Consider the following 20,880-nt stretch of genomic DNA (forward strand, 5'->3'; position numbering starts at 1 on the left):
GTTGACTCTTACGCAGACTAACCTCTGAATGTTTTCAGCTTGTGGCTCGGCCCACTGCGACCTCACACCAACCTTCCAGCCCTCCTTCCCCTCTGCTGCCTTCTCATTGCCTCCGTGCTGGCTCAGCTGCATCACTTCTCTGAATCTGTTTCACCACGGGGCTGAGTCCCTACTGTAGATAGAGGTCAGTGTCCGCTATAGGAACTTAGCACAGGCCTGACATACAGTGGGAGACAATACTGTGTTATTTCTGCTCTATATAGGGCCTTTGTTCCAGCCCAACAGTCCTACCTTAGGGCCCTCATAGACAGTGAGTGCTCCCACCTCTGGGTCTTGACTCCTCCGACCAGAATGCCCTGCTTCAGGTGGCACCTCTTTTCTGAAGCTTTTCCTGGACCCCTTGGGTGTGGATGGGGTGAGGAAGATTTCCCAGTCCCAAAAACCTGTGGCTCTTTGGCCAAGCCAGTAGCAGCACTGGCTGCTTTCTGCCTCATGTTCAAGGCTCTGTGTGGGTCCTATCAGGCCATTTGCTTCCCGAACACAGGGTGTTCTCCTGATTGCTGTTGTGTGCCCCGTGATTCCCCACTCTACACTGCATATACCAGTCTCTGTAAAATGGAAGAGCTATTTCAATTGTGAATATGTAAGTTATCTGGTGGGAAGGGCAGAAGACAGAGATCCTGGGTTCTAGATGAAACTCCTACCACTGATTGGCCCTGCAAATTTCCATCAAGTGGGCACAACTATGCTTTATTTCAGGCCTGATACACTGAATTAGGGTGTTCATAAACCTGCCATGGTCACAGGGAGTTGCTTTGATTGGTTCTACAGATGGTTGATTTAATACTGGTGTTGCTAGCTTAATTCAGAATCATTTCATTCTAGAAAACCTAATTCCCTAAAAGGCACGAGTTTTCTCAATAGCCTAGCACAGGACCTACCCATCTACATGACTCCGTTTTGTTTTCTGATTGTGGTCTTCTGTGGGTTAGGCCAAGGATGCCTCTAGAGTTTCTGAAGAATAGCCCTTCTGCTCTACAGTCAAGTCTTAAATTTACAACAATCACCAAATGTTACAACAATGCCATTATGTTTGGTGCCAATTGGTGAAGTTGTTTGCTAAACCGATGTTTTTGTAGGACCTTGTGTTACACCATGTCTACCTCCCAAATTACAAGCCTCTCTTCTCAGGGCAGCTGCCCCATCTCAGCCTTCCATCTCATTTCCTTCCAGGTTGGCCTCGGTACAGACTCACTCACAAGGCTGCCCATCTACAGGAGAATGGTGATAGAAGGGTCGATTCCTCAGGACTACTCTGCAGTTTGAAGCTTGTTATTTTATGATCTGAAATTGGTACCAATTCATGATCCACATGCTAGAATTTTAGTAGAATTAATGGGGCCAAGAATAGACTTTCACATATTCATTGTCCTGTCGAAAGATGGCCTCCGGACAGTTTATTTCAGCGACACTTCTAGTCACTGAACTTTGTTGCACTATAAACCTATTCCCAGGGCGCCTGGGTGGCTGTCGTTAAGCGTCTGCCTTCAGCTCAGGTCAGGATCCCAGAGTCCTGGGATCGAGCCCCAATTTGGGCTCCCTGCTTTGTGGGAAGCCTGCTTCTTCCTTCTCCCCATGTTCCTGCTCTATCTCTGTCAAAATCTTTAATTAAAAAAAAATAAACCTATTCCCTAGAAAAGGCACTCTTGTGTACCTCCTAGAGGTGTGAGGATTAGATCAAGTCCCACACCAGGTCTGTCCCTTTGTTATAGCATTTAAGCCAAGATCCTGTCACTGAGGGGACTCAAGGGTTTCCAACCAAACTGCTCCACCAGCTCACAAGGCTAGTTCCTCCAGAGCCACCAAGTGGGGACAGCCGCCACCACATCTGTCCACCATGCCTGCAACACAGCTGACCTGTGGGGAATTTGGGAAGCACAAGCTCACTGAAGGTTTTCTTGGCCAAGAAGTTGAGGCCCCAGTTGAGCTATGGGTGTAGACTATCCTTCACTGCCCATTTCTGTGGTTCCTTCACACACATGAGACTGATTATACATAAAATACAATCTGCAAGTCAGGTGTTTCTGAAAACAAGTTTTATTTAAATAAGGGTTTAAATACATTACATAACATTAAAACTGAAGGAAAAAATAAACCCAAACCAGTCTGTTACTTCACATGGCACTGGGCAGCTGCTGCCAGGAGGCTGCAAGCTCTACAGCTATAACTACGTGACTGACACATCAGCGTCGTTTGTTCCCTTGTCAAAAGTTTAACTCCTGGGAAGGGTGGCCTCACATTCTGGTGTTTGGACATCGATTAGCTAGGACCGGTCTGGTCAAAAAGACCTTGGTGGCAAGTCAGATGTCCTATCACGCCTCACTAGAGGGAAGGTGGCCGCTCAAAGCGCTGCCCACCTGGTCAGGTTGGAGACACCAGGGATCTTTCTTGGACTACCAATGACTCCCTGTAGCAGCAGAGCTGCGGTTGTCTTACCCCATCCTGTCCTCTCAGCTTCACCGTGGGCTGTTCAGGTGGTGACATTCTCTTAGGGCAGGGAACTCTGAAGAGGGAGAGCCGAGGAGCTTCTGGCCAGACATAGCCATCTGTGATCTTGGGGCTCTGGGCTGGACCGAAACATCACATTACTGCTTGGTTTCAGGCCGGACACTGCCAGGCGCCTACTGCTTGACCTCTGTTTAAATGAGGGACTTCAAGACTAGACAGCATGGCTCTTTTCAGTTTATTGCATGAAGGAGTTACACTAGTCCAAGTTAAAAGCAGACCCCAAATGGTTACATTATACAAGCTGTGAGGTTTTTAAACTTGTGACAAGGGACAGAAGGGAAATTCTACTCATTGCAAGGAAATCCTCACTTAAGCTTCAATGAGCCAAAAGCACTTAAAACCCATGAACCTTCAGCTGGTCGTCCTTAGCCAGTCCAATCTGCAAAGAAAAAAGGACAAAGTTATAATAGGGGATATGAAGAGAATTAAAGTCCCCATTTCTGATGGCAACAACTTTGCTTGCTTCTACAATGGGCAAGAAAACTCCAAGAGCCTAGGCACACACTTTGACAACTATGAGCACAATGGTTCTTAACTCAAGGTATACCGTTAAGAACCAATGATGTAATAGGATTTTAGCACTTAGGAACAGCCAGCCAGTTATCCTCTTTTAGTATACGTGTGTAATTAAAACTAGATCCATGTACAGGGCATCTGGCTGACTCAGTTGTAGAGCATGCAACTCTTCACCTTAGGGTTGTGAGTTCAGACCCCACGTTGGGTTTAAGTAGAGATTACTTAAAAAAAAAAAAAAATCATCTTGGGGAAAAAAAACAGATCCATGTGAAGGGTGATTTAAGGCAGGTAAGTCCTTAAAAAAGAAATACTGGTGTATGTATTTCGAAAGTCAACTGTTGTTTTGTAGAGCTTGAACAGACTAGGCAGGATCTGATAGTAGCCAGGACAGAGGCACAAATGGATTATGAAGTGACTGAACTCACCTCTACCAGGAACTGGCATATGTTCTTGCGCTGGTCACCCTGTAGCTGAATTACTTCTCCATATTCTGGATGCTCAATTACAGTACCATTGCAGGCAAATTTCTGCAAGCACCAACGAAGCAAAACAAATTAGGCCAAGCAACAGTCCGAGTGCACTAACAATCTCTAATGAAAAGCAATACAAGTCAGCACCCCTACCGGAGCAAGTTAAATATGATTTTCCTACAATCTCATTTAAGACCTACCTTCTTAAACGCCTTCACTAGTTTCTTTTTATCGTAATCATCAGCGATCCCTTGGACAGTAGTAAGGGTCTTCCTGCCGTTTCTCTGTTGAATTCTTATATGGATATAATCCTCAGTGCCAGCAGGAAGCAGATCATCACCCTTACTTGCATCAGCAAAGGGGTCTGGGAAGAAACATCAAGCTCGTTTAGAGCTGCTGGGGCTTTTAAGTGCCACTGCCACTCTCCCAGTGGATCATTTTTGCACGCGCGGAAACTAATACTGAAATCGCCAGGGCTTAGGTCACGTCAGATCTGTCCTTGCTGGCTGTCCGCGAACGGGTCAGTCCGGGACGGCCGGCTTCCCCAGCGCCGGGGAAAGCCTGGGCCTCCTGCCCCAGGCCCGCCCTCGGAAGACAATCACGTGCCGGGGAAGCCTGGGCGGGCGGGCAGCGCCCCACCCGGCTGATGCAACAGGCCGGAACCCGACCACCAAGGCGGGGCCAAGCTTCCCGCCCCATTGGCGCGAGCGTTTGTCATTTAGGGAGGCACCGCCTCTCACTCCCGGCTCCGTGACAACGGCGATGACGTAACGGACGTGACGCAGGGGTGGCGGGAGGGGGCGGGTGTGGCCCAAGGCGGCCCGGGAGCCATTAGTAAAATGCGCCACCCGAGACGCCGGGCCGCCCAAGGGCTGTCTCCCTGGCCGCTCCTTCCGGTTGCGCTTTAAGGGCCGATCCCAGGGCCCGGGGTCAAAGCCCCGCTTCCTACGAGCCCAGACACCTTCCCTCAGCCCAAGTTTACGAAAGTCCGGAGCACCGGGCAGGTTTCCGGGCCCGGAGCACTTCGCCGCCCCACCCAGGCCTTTCTCCCCACGGGACCTTTCTGCAGCTTACCGAAAGAGTGGAGGTTCTGGATAGCGGACATACGATACGATTCCTTTTCCTCGGTGGAAACGGCCTGCGGAAGGCGGCGGCGGGAGAAGGCGGGCGGGGGGGACGGAGCGTCGGGAAGCGAGGGGGCTCAAGGGGGAGGCTGGTGAGTCCTCGGCGGCGGCTCAGTGACTGGGGCGGAGGGGCGGTGCCTGTATTCACTTATATAGCCGCCCCTGTGACGCCAGCGCGCTGCCCTCACGTACCGGCCCCACCCACGGCGTCCTGGCCTGAGCGCCCGGGCGCCCGCGCTTCCGATTGGTCCGGGGGCGGGGACGCGGGACGGCGCTTGCGCAGGAACTCTGCGCTGCGGGAGGGCGTCCTCTCGGTTCCGGGAGAGGTGGAAGGGGGAGGGAAAGGTTGGTCCGCCTAAGCGCTTGCGCAGTGCAGGAGGAGGATGTCAGGGTGGCGCAGAAAATTGGCGGAGGTTTCGGAAGCGCCTTACCACTTACGTTCTCTGGTACGTTCCACCTTCTTGACCCTATTGCAGCCCTACCTGCTTGGAAGAGAGCGTTTTCATGGGATAGATCGGCACTCCTTAAATGAGACTTAGATGTTGAACCTCCCAAACGCGACGAGTTCCCAGTATCTCATCCTCAGTTACCCACGTAGTCTTACGGATTTAGGGCAGCACTTTTATTTAATCAACACACGGCTGTTAATTAACACACAATAATATAATCCAAGCCTTAACTTCATCCTTTAGGTTAAGTTGCTATTTAGATGAATCTAATCTAAAAATGGATTAATCTACTTTAAAGAAAAAAATGCCCTGCTCATTAGCCTGGGTTCGAGGGGGAGTGACGCTGGTTCTGGGGGCTAAGAAGAATTCAGGCACCCGAAGGGTGTCCTGTGTGTCTTCCAAATTGTGTGAGGTAGAACCTTACCAGAGAGGAGTCAAAATATTTTCTTCAAAACAGTCAACCTTTCTTGCTCTTTCAATATGTAAATTTGAAACGTTCACAGTTGCAAGGGTGACTAGAGTGGATTTAGACACCAAAGGCTTCCAGGAGCCAGACAGGTAAGATAAAGGAGTGCAGACAGCCAAGTGTGACGTGGCGGGGGGTGGAGGGGGCCCGGGGTGAGAACTAGAGGATATAGCAGCGATGGGCGATGGGAGCCCCCCTGACACTTAGAGGGTGGGAAAGAGCCCATTTATGGGGCAGGGTGAGAGCCTACGAGATGAGAAACCCCAAGGAAGGAAAAGTTAGGTGTACTTGATAGTTTGTTTTGATTGCATATTTACTAAGTAAACCTTTGATTAATAATTTGGCTTCCTTGATACCAGGAATGGGGGAACCATAGCTAGAAGTCATGGGCATCTCAGTCTGACGTCCATCCCAACCTGCCCTCCACCTGGGATCCTCTGCCCTCATAGATGTGGCTATGCTTGAAAGGGGTTTGTGGAGAGAGAGTGTGAATGAGTCAGAGCTAACCTTCCCAGTATGCACACATATTTTGTTATACAAATTTTTAAATTAACAATATGGCCTTGATTATCAATCTTCCCTGGTAGGAAAAGACCCTTTCTGTGCCATATTAAAGAAATCCTTTCTCTGCTTTGAGTTTATAAAGATACTCTTTTTGTTGTTGTTTGTTTCAAAAGCTTTATTTTTATATATATTTTTAATCTTTTTTAAAAAAGATTTTATTTATTTATTTGACAGAGAGAGAGAGCGAGAGCAGGAACACAAGCAGCGGGAGTGGGAGAGGGAGAAGCGGGCGTCCTGCTGAGCAGGGCCCTGGGATCAGGACCTGAGCAGAAGGCAGACACTTAACGACTGAGCCACCCAGGCACCCTTTTATATTGTTATTTATTATTATTTTTTAAAGATTTATTTATTTGAAAGAGAGAGAGGGCATGAGAGGGGAGGGGCGGGGGGGGTAGAAAATCTGAAGCAGATTCTGCACTGAGCTCAGAGCCCGACGCAGGGCTCCATCCCTTGACCCTGAGATCATGACCTGAGCCGAAACCAAGAGTCGGTGGCTAAACTGACTGAGCCACCCAGGCGCCCCTATTTTATTATTTAGAGAGAGAGAAAGAGCTTGAGTGGGGAGCAGGGCAGAGGGAGAGAGAATCTTAAACAGGCTCCACACCCAGCGTGGGGCTTGATCTCAAGACCTTGAAATCATGACCTGAGCTGAAATTAAGAGTCAGACACTTAACTGGCTGAGCCACCTGGGCACTCCTGTTTGCTTTGAAAATTTTAAAGCTTTACTTTTACCTTTTATTTACTTTCATTTTTAATATTTTTAAGATTATTTATTATTTGAGAGAGAGAGCACAAGGTTGGGGACGGGGAGAGGGAGAAGCAGATTCCCTGCTGAGCGGGGAGCCGGACACAGGGCTCGATCCCAGGACCCTGAGATCATGACCTGAACCGAAGGCAGACGCTTAACTGACTAAGCACCCAGGCACCCCTACTTTTACCTTTTAGGTCTTTAAGCCACCCGGAATTGATTTGTGAGTGTGGTGTGAGACAGGGATCTGATTTTTTTCCTATATGGATAGCCCCTTGTTCCAGCACCATTTATTGCATAACATATAATTTCCCCACTGATTCATGCCTTTTTTGTCATACTCAGGTTTCCATTTGTGTGTGGGCTTGTTTTTGGAGTCTCTGTTCTGTTGCACTGGTCTGTTTATCCCAAAACCATACTCCCTTAATGATAGGAGATCTGCCAAAAGTCTTGATGTCCAACAGGATGAGCTCCTCCATTTTGTTCTTCTTCAGAATGATCTTGGCTGTTGGTCCTAGTTCCCCTTTCGGCCTTGTGGCCTATCACCACTCCCCACATTCCACACCACCGCAGTTCTATGAAGCACCCTGAACTTTCTCACCTCAGGGGGTTTGTACAAAGGCTCTCCCTTTGCTTGCTACATTCTTTTGTCTTTTTTTGTGTGATGTCTCCCACTCATCCATCAGGACTCAGCTGGGACTATCAGTTCTTTTGAGAAGACTGTGTTTGGAGCCTTTTCTGTGCCCCCCACCTCCTCTATTTTGGCATTTATCACACTGCATTTGGCTTGCCTGTTCTTGAACTGGCTACGTAATTTGCTGGGCCCAGTACAAAATAAAAAATGTGAGGCCCTTTGCTCAAAAATGGTTAAGAATTTCAAGACAGCGACAGCAGAGCATTAAACCAAACATGCGGTGCTTCCAAGCATGGGGCCCCACGTGACTGTGCAGGTTCCATGCCCTTGAATTAGGCTCTGCCCCTTCCCTTATTTGTCTCCTGCTGGGCTGTGAGCTCAAAGAGCAGGGTGCATGCCTATCTCCTCTGTGGTCTATGTGCAGTAGATTCCTGGCACACAGTGGGTGCCCAATGCTTGTTGAATGAACATGTGGACATACATTGTAGATGCTCAGTTACTTGGAATGGCCAATCCCTGACTCCAGGCTGTAACTTCTGCTATCCTATTAGAGAGTCCTGGTGTGGATGACTGAGAAAAAATCCTTTTGAGAAGTCTGACTCTGGTCTCCAAAGAAAGCTTCTGATCTGGCCTCCTGGCTCAGGGCAGGGAGGATAGCCCTCAGTCAGCCACATCCCCCAGCTTCTCTTGCAGGGACACGGTGCCGGGTGCCAGACCTGACCTCAGTGTTCTGTAAACAGCTATCACCACAGACACACACAGGCTTTGCCCCGGACAGGAGGTAGTGCAGAGGGCAGGCCTGGAGCGAGTGGTCGGGGAAGCAGGAGACCCAGTTCTTGATGACCGCCAGTTTCCTGGGTGATCCTGTTCACCTCTCAGGGCTTCCATTTTATCCCCATAAGAGGAGGAGTGGGTGACTTCTAAGGCTTTTGCGAGGTCTAAAGTCTGAAGCTCTGTTTCCAGGCTGGGAGCATTTCCAAGGAGGGTCTGCAAGAGTCCACAGTCCAGTGCAGAGGTTGTCCCAGCCCTGGGAGCTTGGGGAGTTAGGATGGGGCCAGGGCAAACTTGTTTGAAGGTGAAACCTGAGCCTACTGTGAACACTAGCTTATTGGTTACCGTGCTCCCACGTCCTGGCCCAGCAGCCAGGGGCAGGGGACAGCGCATGGGCTCTGGAGTACCTGACCCTGAGTATCACCTGCCACCTCTTCCTGCCGGGGGGTGGGGGGGTCTTCTGTCCCCCCCTAGCCTCCATTCTCTTATCTGTACAAGGGGATAAAGATGCCTTTCTCTTGCCCTCTCTTTTCAGAGGATTTCAAGAGGAGAATATGTGTGGTGGGGTAACATATAGCATTATGAAATCATTGAATAGTTTATGCCAGAGTCCCAGAAATGAAAGGGGAGAGAGAAAGCCCCTGAGAACAGCAGGGGACAGGAGCCATGGGACAGAGGTGGGTGCTTCTTCATGGTGATCTCCTTAGGCCGTGTGGCAAGGGCACAGCTGTGTGGGACACCTGAGGACCCTCAGCCCCAAGAAGAATTCGCCAGGGCCCCAGACTTGGCATAAAGCAGCAGAGTCTCCCACCAGGAATGAGTCACATCCTCTGGGGAAATGGGTGTCTTCTTGATAATTCGGGCAGATGGATGGTCTGGTCCAAGGGGCCTTCCTATAGCTCTGGTGCTACGGGAAACCCTGTTACCCAGAGAGAATCCTGGGGCATGCCAGAGCCCTCGTCCCATTCGAGATCAGTTTTCTGGGCAGCTTGGTGGGATGTTCACTGGCATGGGACTTACCTCGATTTGAAGAAAGTCAAATAAATGCGATATTCCTTGCATTTCTTGCTCCCTATTCGGGAGCCACCACCCATGCATGTAAATGGCTGGAATGGTGTTCCCCACCCCCCCCAAACTCCCCATTGAATGAAGTCTGCTATTGTTACCACTTGGGAATGGAGGCAGGGCTGGGCTTGCTGACCCGGATCGCGTGTGATTATTGGAAGATGTGCGTGCTAGGAGTAGGCTGGGGTTCTGTGGACAACATAGCTCCCCTCTCCTCTCCCCCCCTTGCCCCCAGGGTGATAACTGGGAAGAGACAGGAGAGAACCTTATGGGGTGCTGAAAATGATCTCCATCTTGATCTAGGTGGTAAAAACTCATCGAGCTGGACGCTTATAGCTAACGTGCTTTTGTATATATGTCAGGTCAGCTTTATTCCGCTCCAACCTGCCTTTCCAACCCAGCCTGGTTTTCTTCTTGCTCTTGTGTTTCCTGCCCTTGCCAGGGACTCACTTCTGCCAATCCAAGGTGGGAACCCCCACTCAGTTCAGAACATCTTCCCTTCTTCCTCATCTTCTGCTTCTCCTCTTCTTCCTCCTCTTCCTCCCCCCCCCCCCCCCGGGGAGTCCCCTGTAGATGGGATGAGGGAGGTGGCCTTGCTTGGGCAGAGGGATAGAGCCAGAGCCCCTGGTTCCCCTCCCCTGGGCAGGGCCACCTGGATGGCCAAACTACAGACTCAGGAGCCACTGGTGGGCAGGATAAAGAGCAGCCTGGGCTCGTGGAGGAAGCGAAGGGCCAAACCTGTCCTCAAGGAGCTGACAGCCCAGCAAGGCTTCTGCTTTCTGACGGGGCACTGGAGTAGGAGTCCCCTGGGGGGTGGGGGGCGAGGCAGGGTGAACAATCCAGACCAAGGGAAGTGGACGTGTTGTAATGGAAATCAGCTCAGACCTGGCTTCCTCTGAGACCACAGCTCCTCCAACCTCCCATTTTATTTTGATTATTTTTAAAGCTAATATAACTCACATAAGGGCCATCTCCAGAAAGGCCTCTGTGTTCACCTGGCAGCAAATCTGAAACAAGACTCCTCAAGTCCTTCCCATGGGCTTGGAGAACTCTCTTGTCAACTGGGAGAGAGCTGAGGATCCAGGAGGAAACACAGAGAGGGCCGACAGCACGGCTGGGTGTCCCCCCGCCCCGCCCCCCATGCCACTTGCCCTCTTTCAGCCACACCTCTGCGCCCTGCCCCCAGCACCCAACTCTCCTCCATGTGTCACCTGGAGGTGCCCGGGCCACTCTGGGTGGCCTCTCTTCTCCCCTGCACCCACCCACCTTTCCCAAATTAAACCCAACTCACAAAGGGCCGTAGCACCCACGGGCCACATGTGGCTCATGAGCCCTGGAAATGGGGCTGGTCTGAACACTGATGTGCTAGAAGTGTAAAGCACACATGGAGTGGTTTTTTTTTTTTAATTTTTAATTTACATTCAATTTAACATATACTGTATTATTAGTTTCAGAGGTAGAATTTAGTGATTCATCAGTTGCATATAACACCCAGTGCTCATTCCATCAAGTGCCCTCCTTAATGCCCATCACCCTGTTACCCCATCCCCCTGCCTCCCCTCTAGCCACTCTCAGTTTGTTTCCTAGAGTTAAGAGTCTCTCATGGTTTGTCTCCCTCTCTGTTTTCATCTTACTTTATTTTTCCTTCCCTTCCCCTATGTTCATCTGTTTTGTTTCTTAAATTCCATATATGAGTGAAATCATATGATATTTGTCTTTCTCTGACTGACTTATTTCACTTAACATAATACCCTCTAGTTCCATCGACGTCATTGCAGATGGCAAGATTGCATTCTTTTTGATGGCTGAGTAATATTCCATTGTATGTATATTCTACATCTTCTTTATCTATTCATCTGTCGATGGACATCTGGGCTTTTCTCATAGTTTGGCTATTGTGGACATTGCTGCTATAAACATTGGGGTGCAGGTGCCCCTCCGAATCACTATGTTTGTATCCTTTGGATAAATACCCAATAGTGCAATTGCTGGGTCGTAGGGTAGCTCTGTTTTTTTTAACTTTTTGAGGAACCTCCATACTGTTTAACAGAGTGGCTGCACCAATTTGCATTCCCACCAAGTTTGCATTCCCAGTTTGCATTCTGCACACATGGGGTTTTGAAGGCTTAACATGAAAAAACAATTGTAAAATATCTCAGTAATTTTTATCTCAACTCCGTATTGAAATAATAATATTCTGGATATATTGAATTAAATAAAATATATTATTAAAATTAATTTTGCCTGTCTCTTTTTACTTTTTTAAAAATGTGGCTACTAGGACATTTAAAGTTATATAGATGGCATGTACTATATTTCCACTGGGCGGCGCTGCTCTAGATAATTCCAGACGAAAGAGAGGGTCCATGGCCCAGCACATGCAAACCCATCCTCATACACATGGTTGGCCACAGTCTTCTCACCAACCTCAGCCTTATTTCTGTCTCCTACTCCCTCCCCCAGCCTCTCTGGTTCTCTCTGCCATGAGCTTGCAAATTGCTTTCTGCTCAGTGATGGTCATGTACTATTGAGGCTGGCCAGGGGTGTGCTGGGATCTTTCCCCTCCCTGAGGGGCCCACCGAAACTGGGCCTCCTCTTGGGCGGGGGGAGAGTTCTGCCACCAAGAAGGTGATGTCCTTCCCTTTCTTTCTCACTTGCCTAGACCAAGCCGACCCTCCAATTAGCTAGTGTCCAAGGGTGTCTGCGAACGTCCCAGGGTGATGGGGGCGCTGACCTCAACTTTTGCCCCCAAAACTCAGCAGTTGTTCTCTGCACCTATAGAGAGGACTCTTCCAGAGAGGAATTCTGGACAGTAACTAAAACAATTTCTTTTTTATCGAGTACCCACTACATTCTGGGTGGTGTGCTGAGTGTCTCCCACTCACGTCCCATGGAATCCTGACAGAGCAGATGTCATTGTCTTCTGCAGGTGAGGTGCCTGGGCTTCGACAAGGACATAGGCTGGGGTGGCGACAGCCTTCCTGCTGGGCTGCATGGCCACCCGGAGGGGCTGGGGTCCCAGGGCGAACCTCTGGCTTACTTCTGGCCTTGTAAGGGGGTTAGCCTTTCCTTCAATGGGGCCAGTGCCTGGGAGCGCACCCCAATTCTGTGTGAGAGCTGGTGGGTGTGACTACATGTTTGGAGAGTGAGTCTGGGTGACCAGAGAGGCAGGCAGCCATTGCAGTACACAGACTCGGATTTAAAAAAAACAAAAACGGATACTTAATTTTGTTCTCTACACAATGGCTAAGCTCCTGCTCTGACCGGCGCAGAGATGGGTGCATGCCTGGCCCCCGAGGTGTCAGGGAGATGGACAGAGACCAAGTGTGGTTCCGGGAGGAGTGGGCGTGGTAGGAACAGAGACGTGTGAGAGATCGTATGCCGACGTGTGGGCGGTGTGACTAGAGAAGGGTGAGCGCACATGCTGTGCATGTTTGCAGATCTGAGCCAGTGGGAGCATGTATATATGTGTATGGTCCTTTTGTCCTTCCCAGATGCTCCGGAGGATCTGAGAGCTTCCTGGGGACAGCCAGGCCCAGGGGAGGGATCTCAGTCCCTACAGGGAGGCCTTGCTGGCATGATTGGGGTTGTGGGTCAAGGGACACTTTGAGATGCTGTCCTGTTACCTGACTGTTCTGTGTGCAGGCAACTTGCATAATCTCTCTGAGCCTGTATCCTTTCCTGTATGTATCAGGACTTATTAACTATACCCCCCAGCTCACCTTGTAAGGAGCGTGGCTCCGGGTGCCCCGGGGGGCTTTCCTTGTCACATGGGGGAGGCTGGAAGGAGCTAAGGTGCTGGGGGGAGGATGGAGACCTCAGGGGAGACTTGAGAGGATGAGAAGTGCAGTCAAGGGCAGCTGGGGGCAATGAAGTGAAGCTCAGGTGGATGGTAGGGCTGGGAGAGATGACCGCTCTCTGGGGGCCTTGTGGGGGAGGACTGGTGCCCAGTGATCTATCTGCCCCATCCACATTGCTCCTGCATTATCTTTAGTAAACTATCCATTGCTCACTGGTGCTTTTGCAGGGAGGATTTTCTCTTGGGGCCAGAGTGAGGTTTTGGGTTCTGCTTCAACACTGGCCTGGGCTGTGTGTGCGGTGGGGGGAAACTGTGACGCCTTGGTTAGGTTATAGAGAGTCCATGGCTCATTGTAGAGCCTCTGTTTATTACCTGCTTCCAAGTGCCTGGCGTTAAGCACTTTATTATTGTCTCCTTGAATCCTCCTGACACCCCAGCAACCGGGAGGAGCCATTCCCTTTTACAGATGAGCACACTGAAGTTTAGAATGGTGGCATTGTTTTTGCAAGATCATAGCTGGGAAATTGCAGGGCTGGCTTCAGGCCCAGCCTGTGACCTTGACTGTGAAGGTGCCCCAGCCCTGAAGGGCTGTCAGTGCTGGCCCCCCCCTGCCCCCCCCCCCAGGCACTACTGGCTTCCCCTCCCAGAGCTGGGAGGAGACACTTCTGCCCAGGGTGGGGTGGCCTGGTGTGGCCTTGAGTGAACTCACTTCCTTCAGTTTTATTTTATTCAAAAATAATGATTATATTTCCCCCATTGTAAAATATTATATTCTTGCTTTTTTACTTAAAATTTTTATGCAATGAGAATATATTATTTAAAAAAAATATACTTACTGTGTAAAAATTTTTTAAAGTAGAAAAGTGACCCCTCCTTCACCCCGGCCAAAATCACCTGTTATATCAGTTACCACCTAAGAATGACCAAGATCCATTTTAGCATGTTTGCATCTCTTGATGTGGGTATTTATAAAGCTGTCTACTGCTGAGTGTCCCCCCTGCTTTGTGCCATGTTAGCCCTTGGCAACTTTTCAAGTTCTCCCCCTAAGAATCCATTCTCATTTAAAACACTAGTGAACAAGTGAACATGGGCACCTGGGTGGCTCAGTTGGTTAAGCGACTGCCTTCGGCTCAGGTCATGATCCTGGAGTCCCGGGATCGAGTCCCGCATTGGGCTCCCTGCTCAGCGAGGAACCTGCTTCTCCCTCTGGCCCTCCTCTCTTTCTCTCTCTCATTCTCACTCTCTCAAAATAAATAAATAAATCTTTAAAAATAAATAAATAAATAAAACACTAGTGAACAATGTGAGCTTTACTCAGTGACCTCTGGGCGGGGGAGGGCATCCCCCCAACATAGCTCAAAAGTCTCAGCTTGCCGGGACCCCTCCTGATCACTTCCCTCGGAGAAGGATAGATGGAAGAAAGGCAGGCAGGGACACGGAGGCTCCCCTCTCCCCAGAGGAAACCACCCTTAAAAGGATTTTACACTACCCTGGAAGGAGCCCTCCACCCTTTTCTACATGATAGATAGATGACAAAAACCTGATTGGAGGATAGGCGTAGGGAGGGTTAATTAGATTAAAGCAGCCAGTCAACAAACCCATAGAAACCACTAGATTTAGCAACTCCGGTGGCCACCCTCTTGGGTCAGAGTGTCTCCTCCCTCTTCGGGAGCTTTGTACTATCACTTACTTACTTTACTTACTTACTTGCTTACTTTGCTTACTTACTTACTTTACTTACTTACTTATTTATTTTTAAAAAAGATTTTATCTATTTGTCAGAGAGAGAGAAAGCATCAAACAGAAGAAGCAGACTCCCGGACTCGGGACTCGATCCCAGGCCCCCGGGATCATGACCTGAGCTGAAGGCAGACGCTTAACCGACTGAGCCACCCAGGCGCCCCTACACTATCATTTTACTATCACTTAGTAAACTTTGCTGCCCACCACTCTTTGTCTTGTCTACCTCTTCATTCTTCGAAGAGATGTGACCAAGAACTGCAGGCACTAAAGGAAAAGAAATCCTGCAACATGGTGGCCCTTTCTCCCTCTAGGATCTGTCTTTGCTAGTTTCTTCATTTCCCCCTTTGATTCTGTCCCCATTCCAGACCTTAACCAACCTGCCTCCCCCCCATCCCCATTTTGCAGTTCAGCTCTGCCCCAGGCCTCCCTGAAAATGTGTGCAGCCAAGACCAGTCTCCACTTGGCCAAAGGGTATGCTGGCTTATAGGACCCCCTGAGGGCACAGATGAAGTTAGAGACATCCAAATGTGTGTGGGTGGGTGAAATGGGGAGGGGCAGAGGGAGAGGGAGAGAGGAAATCTTAAGCAGTCTCCAGGCCCAGGGTAGAGCCTGATTAACTTGGGGGAAGGGGGTCTCCATCTCACAACCCTGAGATCATAACCTGAGCAGAAATCAAGAGTCTGACACTCAACCAACTGAGTGCGCCCCATTTCTGTTTGTTTTTTTTTTTAAAGATTTTATTTATTTAAGAGAGCGAGAGAGAATGGGTGGGGGGAGGGGCAGAGGGAGAAGCAGACTCCCTGTGAATCAGGGAGCCCAACTCAGGACTGGATCTCAGGCCCCCCAGGATCATGATCTGAGCTGACGGCAGATGCTTAACTTCTTAACCAACTGAGCCACCCAGGTGCCCCCTGTTTTTTTTTTTTTAAAGATTTTATTTATTTACTTGAGAGAGAGAGAGAGCATGAGAGGGGGGAGGGTCAGAGGGAGAAGCAGACTCCCCGCTGAGCAGGGAGTCCGATGCGGGACTCGATCCCGGGACTCCAGGATCATGACCTGAGCCGAAGGCAGTCGCTTAACCAACTGAGCCACCCAGGCGCCCCCTGTTTTTTTTTTTTTTTAAAGATTTTATTTATTTATTTGAGAGAGAGAAATAGAGAGCACAAGAGGGTCAGAGGGAGAAGCAGACTCCCCGCTGAGCAGGGAGCCCGATGCGGGACTCGATCCCGGGACTCCAGGATCATGACCTGAGCCGAAGGCAGTCGCCCAACCAACTGAGCCACCCAGGCGCCCACCCCCCGTTTTTATACATTGAAGCAAAATGTATTTTTGGGGGATCCAACTCTACAAGCTGACTTGCTTTTTGTAATGTAATATAAAGAGGCATGTTACTGTTTATATAAGAAAAGGGATCTATGTGTGCGTTGTTTTTTGGACCAAAAAAAAGAAAAAAGTTACCGGTGAGGGGGAAGGAGGGGTAGAGGATGGAGGAGACAGGGATAGAAAGAAGCTGGGTTTCCCCGACTAGACTGTTTTGGACATTTGATTTTGGAACCATGAAAATATTTTATAAAATTACAAGGATAGCAACTGCAATAGATCGAAACATATCCAGTATGCTTATTTCAAGTATATTTGAATCACGGGTTTATAAGATGAAAGAAAATCCTTATTTGGTCACCTTTGGAGGATGCTACAGAATCATCTCGTCACTTTGAAAACTGGGAACTAAAAGGAAATTATTGGGGCCCACGGCTGGCTCAGTTGGAAGAGTGTGCAACTCTTGATCCCGGGGTCATGAGTTTGAGCCCCACCAGGGCGTAGAGATTACTTAAATAATTAATAAGCTTAAAAAAATAAAAGGAGATTATTTACTTTGCCTTTCCTGTAAGATCTATGCTTTTCCTGCAAAGTGGAACCAAACTGCAGGTGAGGGGGGGAGGGGCATGATTTCCTTTTATAGAAGCAGGAGTCCAGGTAATGAATAAGGAGGGAGTGGTATAATTAGAATAGTACCCTTTTGCAAACCCTGATCAGTGGGTGTACCTGGGCATTGATCATCAACCTCTGAAGCCACCAAAGGAGAAACAACACGGCTCTCCAGCACCACCTCTGAGTTGCCCCTGCTGGGAAGGAAGCGGAAACCCTTAATCTGAGAGAGTCTTTAGATCTAACTAGCAAGTTTCAGGCAATGCAGAGGACAGAGGAACATGTCAGACTACATTATGGGAATGCAACCCCAGACAGGGAAACTCTACAGGGGAATGCAATCCTAAAGTCCAGATGGGAAACTCTACAAGATAAATGATGTTTTCTGCACTGAATTAATGGGGAGGGGGAAAGTGAAGAGATGGAAGAGGTACTTAGAATTCGAAAGACTTAAGATACATACAACCATGGGTTGTGGGTTTTCTGTGGATCCCCTTTAAAAAAAATTTATTTAGGGCGCCTGGGTGGCTCAGTTGGTTAAGCGACTGCCTTCGGCTCAGGTCATGATCCTGGAGCCCCAGGATCAAGTCCCACATCGGGCTCCCTGCTCAGCGGGGAGTCTGCTCCTCCCTCTGACCCTCTCCCCTCTCGTGCTCTCTATCTCACATTCTCTCTCTCTCAAATAAATAAATAAAATCTTTAAAAAAAATTATTTATTTGGGGGGGGCAGAGGGAGAGAATTTCTAGTAGACTCCTTGCTGAGCATGAGCCCAATGCAGTGTCCCAGCCTAAGACCCATGATAGAGCCCACATTTTTTTTTCTCTCTTAAAGATCTTGTCCATTTATTTGAAAGAGTGAGCAAGAGAGAAAGTACGTGAGCAGGGGCAGGGGGAGAGGGAGAGGGAGAAGCAGACTCCCCGCTGAGCAGGGAGCCCGACAAGGGGCTCCATCCCAGGACCCTGGAATCATGACCTAAGCCGAAGGCAGACACTCAACCGACTGAGCCACCCAGGCGCCCCTAGATTCCCAATTTTTTTTTTTTTAAATTGTCATTTATCAAAGCAGGAAAGAATATCCAATGGAAAAAAGACAGTTTCTTCAACAAATGGTTTTGGGAAAATAGGAGAGTCACATGCAAAAGAATGAAAGTGGACCATTTTCTTACACCATACACAAAAATAGACTCAAAATGGATGAAAGACCTAAATGTGAGACAAGAATCCATCCAAATCCTAGAGGAGAACATAGGCAGCAACCTCTGTGACCTCGGCTGCAGCAACTTCTTGCTAGACACGTCTCCAAAGGCAAGGGAAATGGGCAAAAACAAACCACTGGGACAAGATATAAAGCTTTTTGCACAGCAAAGGACAGATGACAAAACCAAAAGACAACCGACAGAATGGGAGAAGATATTTGCAAATGTCTTGTCAGATAAAAAGTTAGTCTCCAAAATCTGTAAGGAACTTATCAAACTCTACACCCAAAGAACAAATAATCCAATCAAGAAATGGGCAGAAGACATGAACAGACATTTCTCCAAAGAAGACATCCAAATGGCCAACAGACACATGAAAAAATGCTCAACATCGCTCGGCATCAGGGAAATCCAAATCAAAACCTCAATGAGATAACCACCTCACACCAGTCAGAATGGCTAAAATTAACAAGTCAGGGAACGACAGATGTTGGCGGGGAGGCGGAGAAAGGGGAACCCTCCTACACTGTTGGTGGGAATGCAAGCTGGTGCAGCCCCTCTGGAAAACAGTATGGAGGTTCCTCAAACAGTTGAAAATAGAGCTACCCTATGACCCAGCAATTGCACTCCTGGGTGTTTACCCCAAAGATACAGATGTAGTGATCTGAAGGGGTACTTGCACCCCAATGTTTATAGCAGCAATGTCCACAATAGCCAAACTGTGGAAAGAGCCAAGATGTCCATTGACAGATGAATGGATAAAGGAGATGTGCTAGATACATACAATGGAATACTACTCAGTCATCAAAAAACCCAACAAAATATTGCCATTTGCAATGACGTCGATGGAACTAGAGGGTATTATGCTAAGCGAAATAAGTCAGTCAGAGAAAGACAAATACCATATGATTTCACTTGTATGTGGAATTTAAGAAAAAAAAAAAACAGAGGAACATAGGGGAAGGGAAGGAAAACTAAAATAAGACAAAAACAGAGGAGACAAACCATAAGAGACTCTTAACTCTAGGGAACAAACTGAGGGTTGCTGGAGGGCAGGTGGATGGGGGATGGGGTAACTGGATGATGGGCATTAAGGAGGGCACGTGATGGAATGAGCACTGGGTGTTATATACAACTGATGAATCACTGACCTTTACCTCTGAAACTAATAATACAGTATATGTTAATTAAATGAATTTAAGTTAAAAAAAAGAAAATGTGAAAAAAAATTTAAAAACTATCAAGCTATAAGCAGATAGGAAAAAAAAAATCAAACCAAAGAAATGAAGAAGGCATTTTGTCATATTGGAACAAAACTGGAAACTCCAGGATTCACTCATGATTTTATTTTATTTTAAGATTTTATTTTTTTTATTTGACAGAGAGAGACACAGCGAGAGAGGGAACACAAGCAGGGGGAGTGGGAGAGGGAGAAGCAGGCTTCCCGCTGAGCAGGGAGCCTGATGTGGGGCTCGATCCCAGGACCCTGGGACCATGACCTGAGCCGGAGGCAGACGCTCAACAACTGAGCCACCCAGGTGCCCCTCACTCATGATTTTAAAATAACATGAATCTTTCTAGATCTGTACGATAAAATTACCTAGTAAAGATGTGATTTTACCAGCATTAAAAAAAATTGTCATTTATGAGACTTATTTGATCTCTGCCACTGGGTCCCGGCACAGAGATCCTAAAATCCCCATAATTCCCTGAGTGATAAGGGTGCTAGGGCAGAGGGCTGGAGGTTGAGTTACCAGTGGCCGGTGAGCTAATCCATCACGCCTACAAATGGAGGAACTTTGATAAAAACTTTTTAAACAATGGAGTTTGGGGGAACTTGCAGGTGGGTGAACACAACCATGTGCTGGGAGGGAGGTGTACCCCAACTCCACGAGGGCAGAAACTCCTGAGCGTGGGGATACTTCCAGATTTTGTGCTCCGTACCTCCTTAGCTAGCTGTTCATCTCTGTCCTTTATAAGAAACGGGTCATAGTTAAGTGTCTCCCTGAGTTCTGTGAGCCATTATAGCAAATTATCGAACCCTAGGAGGAGCTTGTGAGAACCCCTGATCTGTAACGTAGCCAGATGGGACAACTGTGGGTAACTGTGGGGCACTCCAATCGGATGGGGGGGGCCACCAAAAGGGGGGTGTTCCAATTGGGTGGGGGCTGACGGCGCTGGTCGTGAAAGAATTCACCAGGCAGAACAGAAGAGATACAAGTTTATTGGATGCCTCACGGGGGAGTGGTGGGTAGGACAGTGGCCGAGGACAGCCGAGGACAGCCGAGGATTGTGGGGGGGGAAGGGGAGGAGGGGGAGGAGCGAGGGGGAAGGGGAGGAAGACTAGGAGGCGGTGGTGAGGGGCCACAGCTACAGGGCAGAGTGAGAGAGTGTGGGGACATAGGGAATTTCCCCTTTTTTGGCAATCTGAGGAACTGTGCCTGGTTGTAATTGGTCAGTTAGGGCCTGTGGTTATTTCAGGGTTGGGTCCCTTCACGAGCCCGTTTACACTGCCAAGGCTGGGGTCCTTTTACCTTATTCAGGTTTCCAGTGCTCCAGCGTGTGGCCTAAAAGCAGCCTCTACAGTAATCTTAGGACCCACCGCTTGGGCTCGACGTCTGCAATGGGGGGCAGTGGGACTATGTGGGACTAGTCCCTTAGCCTGTGTGGTCTGTGCTAACTCTGGGTAGTTGGCATCAGAATTGCTCGGCGTGGAAAATCCACTCATTTGGTGTCAGAAGTATTGTGAGCAGAGACATAATTTTCCTTCATTAAGGAATTATTACTCATTATTTTAGGTGTGATAATTGTATGTGGTTATGTTAAAGAAAAAGAGCT

At 48.6% G+C, this 20,880-nt stretch overlaps 1 protein-coding gene across 1 annotated transcript; it reads right to left on the minus strand.

Moving 5' to 3' along the window:
• Positions 1-2,079: 2,079 nt before the first annotated feature.
• On the minus strand, positions 2,080-4,793 carry EIF1 (eukaryotic translation initiation factor 1). The gene is made up of 4 exons (XM_028094042.2): positions 4,629-4,793; positions 3,755-3,918; positions 3,510-3,611; positions 2,080-2,947 (listed from the first exon to the last, which is right to left on the minus strand). The coding sequence occupies exons 1-4, from the start codon at positions 4,657-4,659 to the stop codon at positions 2,903-2,905; spliced, it is 342 nt and encodes a 113-aa protein (XP_027949843.1). The 5' UTR covers positions 4,660-4,793; the 3' UTR covers positions 2,080-2,902.
• Positions 4,794-20,880: the final 16,087 nt, after the last annotated feature.

The sequence above is a fragment of the Eumetopias jubatus genome, unplaced genomic scaffold, assembly GCF_037043125.1.
Source record: "Eumetopias jubatus isolate StellerSeaLion01/CBP00866 unplaced genomic scaffold, mEumJub1_p1.0 scaffold_10, whole genome shotgun sequence".
NCBI classification, from domain to species: domain Eukaryota; kingdom Metazoa; phylum Chordata; class Mammalia; order Carnivora; family Otariidae; genus Eumetopias; species Eumetopias jubatus.